We start from the raw sequence: 11,015 nt of genomic DNA, 5'->3' as shown, positions 1-11,015 counted from the left end.
GACCGACGCAGGTCACGGCCTCGGAGCCGCTACTCCGGAAGTAACCGAGGAGCTGCTGCTGCTGCTGTTGCTGCTCATGATGTTGTTGTTGTTTAATAGTCACGAGTCGCTCCTGTTGCGCACCAGCGCGCGTAAAAAGCCAAAAGCAGGTCTGAGCTCTGCGCGCGGGGATCAGAGCTTCTCCTCTCCCAAAGCGAACAGCCCATTTCCGGTCTCCTCGTGCCAAAGAAACTCAGTTCATGAAATCCAGAAGGTTGAAACCAGACGCTGACTTCTCATTGTTCTCTTTAACTAACAGTCTGAGTTAAACCACGTGATTAAAGAAAAAGCTTCTTATTTTTGTTCATTCTTTAATCCTGAATGATTTAATCCAGCCTGAATTTAAACTAAACCGGGACTCGTGCCACCTGAACACACTGATGAACTGCTCCATTATTTCCTGCAGAACATAAAGTCCTGTTAGTCTGAGCTCAACTCAAATGGTCTTAATTCACTACTCATACAAAAAGATTCGCTGCTTTATTTATTCTTCAAATGCAATTAAGTATTGCTTTATAATGTAATTAAATCTTTATGGGCATGAAACATAAAGTCACAAATGGAACAATCTGGATCCAGTGGCTGGACTGGCTGCAGATGGTTCAATTTGTGACTTTATTTTTACAAATCAGACCTTAAGTTTTTTAAAAAACACTAATAGATAAGAAAAGACGACATGAAGACCAGCAGGGGTGATTTTTTTGTAAGGAAACTTTTATGTGTGCTTCGTGAAACTCACTTATCATTAGAGACAGAAGGCGTTGCAGTTTCCAGTACAGCAGATAAGGTTTGATATTAAAGAGTACAAAAAAAGGAAAAATCACAATCCAGAGTTCATTTCTCTTCAACCTGGCAGGGAAAGGGGAGAGGAGGGGGGAGGAGAGAAGAGAGAGGGGGAAAGAAAAAAAAAAAAAAAAAAGAAACAAGCTTTTGGTCCGAGTCTTTACTTCTCACTTCCCTCCCCCCCTCTCCCAATTCTGCCTCCCCCTCCTCCCCCATTAACAAACCAAGAAGCCGCTGGTTTAATTCGGAACCGGTTCTCTGATCGACTTTACACCAGAACTCAGATATTGTTATGATTGCATAGTTTTTTTTTTGTTTTGTTTTTTTTAAATTACACAAAAATTTCCTTTTCAACTTTTTTTTTTTGCCTTTTTTTTGTCATTTGCACATAATGGAATGTTTACATAAAGATATTTCCCCTCTCTCTCCTCTTCCTTGCGGTTATTTTAATTTCCCTTCTCTTCAGAGACAAATGAGAGGATGGAGGGGTGAGGAGGAGGAGGAGGAGGAGGAGGAGCAGGGGGGAGTGAGGGCTGTAGCCACCAGTTCATTTACTTTTTTTTCTCCTTCTTTTTCCTCAGAAGTCACCTGGTTGCCATAGTAATGAGAAAATAAATCCAGGTGGAAGCTCCGTTCAGCCAATCCAAAGCCTTCTTTCTGTGCGTGTGTGCGCGCGTGATGTCTGCGATATAAAACTCGACTAACTGACTACTGCGGCCTCAGCGTTTTCGTATATAAATGTAAAGTATTTGTATTTAAATAAGCACCCGATGCCCAACTGAAAGGAGTAGTTTCACAGAAGCAAGTATTAGTGGATAGCGACGCCTGTCGTGGGATTTGTACAGGAGGAAGGCCTCAAACCCGTCCACTGGTGAAACTAAATCCTCCGCTTCGTCCTGCGATCGATTATTCTCAATGACTCAATGGGACTGTGTGTCTTTCTTCGCACTGAAAAAATAAATATGTACAGCGCTGAGCCTCGCCTTGCCTTGCCTCGCCCCCCCCCACCATGCCACCGCCACCAACACCACCACCACCACCCCCCCAAACACCCACCTGCCCCAGGAAATAAACGAGAACAGAAATAAACAGACAGGAGGAGGAGGAGGAGGAGGAGGAGGAGCAGAGCTGAGGTTAGACAGGTCACCTTATCCAGCAACAAGGGAATTATGGGTAAATATGTCATCTTATCTCTGGTTGGTCAACACCCCCTTTCGCCCCCCCTCCCGGCCCCGCAGCATATATCTCTCTAGGATCTAATACACAAACCTTGCCAGTTTCCACGTCAAACACCTCCCACCCCGCGCCCCCCTCCCTCTTCGTCGTCTAACGCCCTGACCCCTCCCCTCCTGGCAAGAAGAAAAAATTATAATAAAATAAACAAAAAAAATTAGCATAAGTATCAGATTAGCTTGTGTCCCCCGTCCCTCCCCCTGTTTGACCCCCACAAAGGCAGAGAGGGTGAAGCTAAGGACCCACACTACAGAGCGACTGTGTCCATGTCACACAGCTGACACCCCCCCACCCCCCCCCCACCCCCGGATATGCCCGTTCATATAAACCTCTACGACAGATTGACCTTAGTTCCTCTTCATGACGCAGCCGAGCTGAAAAACTACAGTTCAATCGACAAGCTGAAAATACATCCTGATGATTTCTAAACCGGCACACGCAGGGGCACCCTCCCTCCCTCTCTCCCTCCCCTCCCTCGTCTGTCCAGCCCTCCTCTTCCTCTCGCCTCCTTTACAGGTCGCTCTCTCCGTACAGGGCGGTGGAGAAGGACATGTAGTCGAGGGCTCCGGGGACAGCGTCGGGTCCCGAGTAGGGCGCCATGCGGGCGATGCAGTACTCGGCCTGGTCGGGCGGCAGCTCCCTCCTCAGCTCATCGGCCGTGATGTAGTTCTGACGGACATGAAGGGACAGGATTAGTCAGGAGTCATTTGTTTTATCATCTCTAAATAATAAAGTAGCTTCAATCTGAAATTAAATCAATCTTCATGTCTTTTTCTATCTTTTTAGATTAAATATTTGCATGAAATAAGAACTTTAAGACAATAGATGATTGTACTAGATTACTAGAGTCATATTTATTATCGTTTACCTTCACGGTTATCAGCAGAAAAAGTGTTTTTACAAGGGATGGGACTTTAACGCGTTAATTGCGATTAATTAATTACAAAAAAATGATCGTGTTAAAAAAAAGGAACGCATTTAATCGCAGTTTGCATTCTAAACAACGCGGGAATGTTTATCAGTGCAAGATTTCCTGGTACACCGATTACACTAATGCACAGGTCAGAGCTTGGCTAACGGCTACCAGAATGGAGAAATCGGATTAAAGCACGTTGCTAGGACTGATGGAAGGCAAATTTCATTTAAAAAAACTACCTGATGGACGCTTTGATAAAAGCATGATTTTGTGCAAATTGTGCAAAACAGAGTTTGCATACCACCAAAGCACTTCAACCCTACGGTGCCATTTAAATGCAAAGCATGTTGCAGTGAGCACAGAAACCGTCGGTGTTGTTAGCGCTAGGAGTCCCGGTCCGAGTGCGGACAAGACGTGTCGTCAGCACAAACTAAAATGTGATTAATCGAGATTAATTAATAACAAAGCCTCTAATTACTAGCCTCTACTTTTTAGATTAAATATTTGCATGAAACTAGAACTTTAAGACAATAGATGATTGCACTAGATTACTACAGAGTCATATTTATTATCCTTTACCTTCACGGTTATCAGCAGAAAAAGTGTTTTTACAAAAGCCAATCCAATCATAAGTGACCATCTTAAAGTAGAGGTGTGATGAATTAGAGTGATCTGATCTCTGACCACATGTGGAGGCCCTGGGTCGCATCAATAAAAATACAAAATAATAAATAAATTAACTTATTGAAGTGAGAAAATGGGGCACGTGGAAGCTTCCAGGGGTCAAGTTATGATCTAATGTGTGTGGCCAAGTCATGATACATGCTAAATGTTGTATAATTCTCCAGAGCCTCAAATTATGTCGGTATCTATTTGCATACAGAGCGTGAAATGGAGACTGGATCTCAAGTGGTTGCTGTATTATAACTCCAGGTGTGTACGCTAAAAGATGGCCACTTGTCATTTGTCTGCCCTGGTTGGAAGATAATGTAAAGTGTGAACAGGGCCTTAGATAGAAGAGGAAGGTATGAGCTTGACATTATTACATGGAATTATCCTAAATTTGTCCAAAATGCTGCAAAATCTATGAGCTAAGCTGAGTTGGGAGTCATTCTGGGACCCTCCTCCAGCGTGTTTCCTCCTCTCACCTTATCAGCGGCCAGGATCTTGAAGGAGGCGATGACCTGGTCGGCGGTGTCCGTGTCGGTCGTTTCCCTGGACATGAAGTCGATGAAGGCCTGGAAGGTGACGGCGCCGCTGCCGTTGGGGTCCACGATGCTCATGATGCGGTTGAACTCGCTGTCGCCCTGGCAACCGAGATACGACAGGTTAACCCGGGAGAGACGGCGGTTTGTCCTCAGACATATACAATGAGGCAGACGGCTATTAATTATTAATCATTATTGTTATTAGTGCGTGAAACATCAGGACCACCGTTAAACAGACTGAGCCGCTGAGGTCCTCGTGTTTTACATTTCACTGTTCGACACATGCAAACACAGACACGAGAGAACGATCACTGGTTAACATCAATGAGGACACAGACACATGGAACCACTATGGACAAACACATCTAAAGACATGAGGTTTCCCTTCAGTCCCTCATCCACCAGGGACAAGAAGAAGAAGAAGAAGAAGAAGGAACTAAACAGAAAGATGTGACAAAAATAAGACGAGCAGCAAGAAGCTCAGGGAGAGAGACAGCAGGACGTCTGCAGGAGACACATTTAGGTCACCGAAGCAGGAAGATGGGAATTTTCAGCTTCAATTATTAAAATTATACAGGATGTTTGATTAATAAGTGAACGCTATCAGTTAGCCTTTAATCAGGTTAACTGTTGGTGGACCTGCAGACGCCCTGACTGAGCTTCGTGCCAGCAGCAGTACCAGGCTGTTTCCTGTAGCAATGAGTAGAGCCCGGAAATCATCTGAGACCATCTGTCCTGATCGCTTCTGTAGGACGCCACAGCACAGCAGCAAAGGAGGATAAGGGAGGAAGAAAAGATGGAAGAGACAGAGGAGGTGGCGAATAGATGTACAGAAAGTGAGTGAGGATGGTTAAAACAACAAAAAGATAAAAGACAGTTAACAGAGACAGTTTGCAGCAAAGTAAAAACCTGACGGACAGACAGACGCGGAGGAGGTGGAGGAGGAGGTGGGTGGGTCAGCTCAGAGCTGAGAGGAGCTGAAGTAGCACAAAGCAACAGAGACCCCCGGTGGACAAACAGGGACATGACATCTCTCCGGTGGACTGGACCTGGGCCTCGACCCAGAGACATCAGGAGCCTCGGAGCAGGAGAGCCGAGCTTTGGCTTCATTACACAGAGAATAACTGACGAGGGACTAAAGACGGCAGCTAAGACGTCACTTCCTTTCGGCTAAATCATTTGTCATCTTTGAATTAATCCTCTAGTTTTATCCCCAAACCGGACGTCTGGGGATTTTAAAGCTGTGTTTTCCAAGCTGAAGTTAGAAACGTAGACTGCACTACAAACCATTATAAAATATGAACCGACTTAACTGTAGTGGGACAACTCCTTTACACAACCCCTTCATGAATATATATTTATTATTTAACAGTTTGCCTTAACAATGTTAAATAGTAAGAGTTTAAAACCTTTATAACCCATATTCCTTCTCAAATTATTAGATCAGATAACTGTCCCTATGTATAAAAACGTTTTTGGCAGCGTTTTAAGATGATGGATGTTCATCTGCCCTGCTCTCCTGCTCTCCTGCTCTGCGCCCCGACGACAAACCAACCAACTTCCCCTGGGCCCCCGTCCCGGCGCTCCTACCTGCTTATCGTTCTCCACATCGTAGCCCAGACTGATCAAACAGGCCTTGAACTCCTCGGCCATCAGGGCCCCGCTGTGGTCCTGAGGTCGGCCAAACACCCAATGACAGAGCACCACATGGTGAGGAGGGGCCGAGCACAACGCATGGGATGAGGGTGGAGGGTGACGGAGTGATCCACAGCATGAATGCACAGGGGAGGGGATGGAGACATGGAGGACGGAGACACAGACATGGATGTTTAGACAATGTCAACACACATACACAGCTCGGGACAGGCAGCCATGATGGATCCTCTAAACAAGACACACTCAGACTAGTTACTCATGCATGGATTTACAGTATATGGACAAAAAATAAATAAATATGATGTGAACGAACATTACTGAGCTACGTTCAGACTCTACATGCAACTACCTCTAATCATGTGATAAATACAAGTTGTGATGTGATAAAATAAAACCCAGCTGGATGAGAGACACAGTGACACAGTGAGATGGGGGAAGGATGGCGGCGTCCTCCTCTTCTTCAAACAACGACCACAAAAAAAACACACAACTCTGGTGACACATGGTGTTTTTTTACACACAGAGTAATATCCTCAATAAAAATCTGACTTCCAGTAACATGAAGGTCAAATTCATTTTCCTAGAAGCTGCCGTCGGCCGTCCCGTCCCCTCTTTGCTTTCTCTCGGTTAAATCCTAATCCAGTCACCGGCAGTGGAAGCTCACACTGACCCACGCCCACACCTAACCTCCCGTCTCCACGTGCTCGCCTGTGCAGAACATCTGGATGGTTACTCACCCGCCTGGCTCTCCTCTGACCCCCGTCTAAAGTCTGGACATTCATTCAGTCGTGTTACGACACAAGAGGAACGACTAAGTCCTCACATCAACGCGCAAACTCGTTCAAAATCAACTCTCAGACTCGTTTGAATCTGTTATATTTAAGTCGAGAGCTACAGCTGGTCCCGTGCATTTCATTAGCGTTTGCATCAGGCGGACAAATGCAGGATATTTACATCTACAACACTTAAAATACTTAGAATTTTATGGATAATTCTTACATAAAATCATATTTGAAATATATATTTAGCTCCCAACTCAAATACTGAAACTGCCGACGTTGACTGTAACACTTTAAACATAAGAGGTGCATTAAAGAAGAGGTGGGAGCAGAGCTGGGGCCCCTGCCTGACCTTGTCAAAGTGGTTGAAGGAGGCACGGTACTCATAGAGCTGCTCCTGGCTGATGCCCTTGGCGTCACGGGTCAGGATCTGGTTCTCCACCTCGTTGATGGTTCTGGCGATGGTGGTCAGCAGCTGCTCCCAGCCCACGCGCAGGTGCTGCAAGGATGGAGGAGGAAGAGTTTTAAAACGTCCTGGAGAGGTAATTCTCAAAACTTATCAACACCTCGCTTCCATTAGAGCCCATGTGTTATATTCTAGGGTTACTGCATTATCATGAGAAAAGGAACGTACACTCCTGTTATCTACTACTTTACCTCTGAACATTAAAAACGTTTTTTAAGAAATGATGGGCCCCCTTCATTCACTGTGCTGATGCAAATGGGTGTATATGGAAGTAACATATGCTTTTTTATTTTATTTATGTTGTGTTAAATGCCAAAATAATAATAGTAATAAATCCTGTTAAGTTGTCAGCTTCTGTCATGATACATAAAGAGCCTAAAACACAGAGAGTGGATTAAAGGAGTTGGTCTGAGACGTTACCTCCATCGTGTAGGAGGTGTACTGGTTGTCAAAGATCAGGGCCTCCTGGATGAGCTGGTGGCAGCTCTCCAGCTTGTTGATTTCAGGCATGTAGGACATGATGTTGGTCTGGTAGTCCTTCAGGCTGGTCAGCTGATCCTCCAGAGTGCCGTTCATCTCGATGGATATCCTGCCAATTTCCTGCCAACACAAACACAAACTGTTAATGCTACTGGAGACATTTGAATAAACCTGTAAACCCTTTCTAGAGCTGGCATGTGCGTCGTAGGGATGTACCGATCGATCCAGGCATTTTAAAAATGATCTGATTGGAATTTGGCATCATTTTTTTTGGAGTTATAAAGTTTAGATCTGCCATAAAATAAAACCACGTGAGTCTAAACATCTTGTTCTTGTTTTAATGGCGACTGACTAGCGTCAAAGCCACGAAAAATCCAAAGAAAGAGAACAAACAAGAAGAAGAAAGAAGAGGAAGAAAGAAGAAGAAAATAGAAGAAGAAGAAAGAAGAAGAAAGAAGAGTAAGACAGAAGTAAGAAGTAAAAGAAAGAAGGAAGACGGAAAAGAGTAAGAAAGAAGTAGAAGAAAGAAGAAATAAATAGAAGGAAGAATAAGAATAAGAAAGAAGAAGTAGAAGTAGTAGAAGAAGAAGAAGAAAGAAGAAGGGGAAGAGGAAGAAAGAACAAGAAATAAATAGAAGAAAGAGGAAGACAGAAGAAGAAAGGAGAGGAAGATTGAACAAAAGAACAAAGAAGAAGAAAGAGAAGAAAGAAGTAGAAAAAAGAAGAAGAGTAAGAAAGAAGAAGTAGAAGAAAGAAGAAAGAAGAAGGGGAAGAGGAAGAAAGAAGAAGAAATCAACAAACACTCAACACTGTGTTTAAAAGAAGAGAAAAGTTTCCTGGAGACGTCATCAAAATATTATCTCTAGTGTGGTGAGATCTGATGCTGCAGTGACGACAGCTGGTCTGGATGCTTCACCATAAATAATGAGCTGCTCCTAAACCTTGACCTCTTTGACCTCACTGTTTTATAGCTCTGGTCTGATCAGCTGAGCAAAGAGCTGCTCCAACACAAACACGTGTCCGGGGCCGTACCTCCATCTTGGCCTGGATGTAGGCGCCGACCGTGTTGGCCTGGGTGGCGAACGTGGCTCTCAGGGTGTCGTTGGAGTTCTGCTTGTTGAGCTCGCCCTGCAGGGCGTTGTCACGCAGCGGCACCATGGCCATCGCCTAAAAAACACACACAGACACATGAGATATATGAGATATGAGGAACACAGCTGGAACTTAGTGGGCATGACTCACCAGAGCTGTTATCAACTGACTGAAACGTGTATTTATCTAAATTAAAGCTAAATAAAACAGTCTGAGTAGAAGCATGTCTCCTCAGCTGAACCTCGGCTGAAGAAAGAGTTCAGACGTCAGCAGACAGACCCACCTTCTCCCACTTGTTGTCGATGCTCTCCGGTGTGATGGTGGTGTAGGGGTTGGCGCCGCTCAGCTTGATGCCGTTGCTCTGTGCGATCTTCTGCACCTCGGCCTGGATGGACTGGATGGCCTCCCGCTCCTTGTTGGCCTCCGACAGGGTGGACTTGAACTGCTCGTGGGCTGTGATCAGACCCTGAAGATGGAAACACAAAAAGTTAAATAAATATAAACGTGCATTTCCTCCCGCAGATTCTCTCGGCCGTGTTTCAGCCCCGTGTGTCTGACCTGGATCTCCTCGATGTTGTGGACGATGAACATGTCCTGCAGGTCCTCCATAGCTCCCTCCATCCAGTTGTTGAAGGGCGCCGCTCTCTTGGCGTACTCCAGGTAAAGCTCGTCTATCGACTCCAGCTGCTTCTCTGTCCTCTGTGGGTAGACGGGAGTTTATTAAAAGTTAATATCAGACATTTAGTTTGGTTTCTACACTTTCTACACAAGCTGTAAGAAATCTGGCTCCAGAAAACTTTGCTTTACTGTCTAATAAATCTATTTCTGTCTGATCTGAGGGGAATCATTTTTTTTTTCTGCACAAGGTGTTTACCTCGCAGAAAAGCAGCTTTAAACTTCAAGGCTAAGCGAGACGCAGTAAGTCAGTGAAAACACGTCTAAACTTTTCATTTTGACGAGGCTTCAGTTCATAGAGCAACATCGGTGAGAAACGTCAAACGTGCCAAGATCACCATGTGACATAAGCTTCCTACGATGCTGCAAAAGCCAACGACATCTCTCTCCTCGTACCTCCAGTGACTCTTTGCGGCTCTGGGTGAGAGCTCCCAGGACGTCCCACTGATCACAGATCGTCTGGCATCGAGCGTTGACGCTGGCAGAGTCGTAGTAGTCCAGTTCACTGGGAAACGCAGACACAGAGAGCAGAGGTTATAGCTCTGTACATCTATAGAGCTTCAGGCGTCACGTGACTTTTTTTGTTGACATATTGGCAGGAAAACTGTGAGGATAAACAAATGGAGCCAGCTCTGATTTCAGGCCGTCAGAGTTTACTGCACACAGATCCAGATATACATGACTACCTCATTACACGTGGAAAACGTTGGATTGTGTACATGATGTAAACTGACTGCTTCTTGTGCGTTTTATTGCAGTAATCTACATCTGCCGTCTCTGCAGGATCTTTGTGAATCCTATAAAACTATTTCCCTTTTGTTCGTCCCCGACTATTCTGGCATCCTGGGACATGACAGCTGTCGACCGTTTTTGTATGTAACTGCTACAAGAACAAGTATGGTGGTGTTGTGATTGCCGGTGCAGGGTGACCTCGTGTTTCTACGCGCTTCTGTTCCCTCCGTCCTTACTTGAGCTCCTGTGCGATGGCAGCGATCTGCTCCACTCTGTCCTGATGGGCTGCCAGGTCGCTCTCAAAGGCCTCGTGTTTCCGCAGCAACGCCTTGACTTCTGACAGGGTGGAGGTCTCGTAGTCTTTCTGGGTCAGCATGGCCTCCTTACCTGCACAGACGCAGAGAGCGCACACATTTAATTTAACACACAGACTCAACCTGAACTAAGAGGAAGCAGATTTGTTCTGGTGACGATTTAATGTCAAATATCTGCATCACTCTGCGACACCAGGGACGTGATGGACTGACCGTCGGTCCAGGACTCGTGGATGGCAGCCTTCTGGTGGAACTTCTCCGCCAGATGCTCCAGTCTCTCCAGACGTCTGATCTCGCTGAGGATCCACTCCTCGTAGCCTTTCTCTGCTCCTTCCAGAGTGTGCCACGCTCCGTTGATGTCCTGACAACGAGCAGCAGCAGGAGTTACTGAAGCAGCAGAGTCTAGCACACAACCAGTTCCTCTTCCTTCCACCACGGCGTTCATAAAGCTAGAATTAAGGCTCATTCTCGACATTTTCTTACTCACTTTAAATGCTAATATTTTACTGGGCTCATCCAAATAAATTCACAAACGACCAGAAACTTCTAACTAAGAGCCCCTGGATAGTTTGTTCAAAGGTTAAATCTGCAAATTTAATGCCGTGTATTATTTATTCATTTATTTAGAAGATGAGTTTTTAT

At 45.2% G+C, this 11,015-nt stretch overlaps 1 protein-coding gene across 2 annotated transcripts in view; it reads right to left on the bottom strand.

The window, feature by feature from the left end:
- Positions 1-2,374: 2,374 nt before the first annotated feature.
- actn4 (actinin, alpha 4) overlaps positions 2,375-11,015 on the bottom strand; it is a 51,267-nt gene continuing 42,626 nt past the window's right edge. For both annotated transcript variants that reach the window (XM_084559438.1, XM_084559439.1), the window contains exons 12-22: positions 10,587-10,734; positions 10,296-10,446; positions 9,724-9,832; positions 9,211-9,351; positions 8,936-9,118; positions 8,593-8,727; positions 7,501-7,680; positions 6,967-7,113; positions 5,770-5,850; positions 4,120-4,278; positions 2,375-2,724 (exon numbers count right to left, since the gene is read on the bottom strand). In XM_084559438.1, the coding sequence (XP_084415564.1) occupies positions 2,566-2,724; positions 4,120-4,278; positions 5,770-5,850; positions 6,967-7,113; positions 7,501-7,680; positions 8,593-8,727; positions 8,936-9,118; positions 9,211-9,351; positions 9,724-9,832; positions 10,296-10,446; positions 10,587-10,734 (1,593 nt within the window). In that variant the 3' untranslated portion in view covers positions 2,375-2,565. The remainder of the gene's footprint in view (positions 2,725-4,119; positions 4,279-5,769; positions 5,851-6,966; positions 7,114-7,500; positions 7,681-8,592; positions 8,728-8,935; positions 9,119-9,210; positions 9,352-9,723; positions 9,833-10,295; positions 10,447-10,586; positions 10,735-11,015) is intronic.

Source organism: Chelon labrosus, assembly GCF_963514085.1.
Source record: "Chelon labrosus genome assembly, chromosome: 13".
Classification (NCBI taxonomy): Eukaryota; Metazoa; Chordata; class Actinopteri; order Mugiliformes; family Mugilidae; genus Chelon; species Chelon labrosus.
This window is presented reverse-complemented; position numbering and strand designations above follow the sequence as displayed.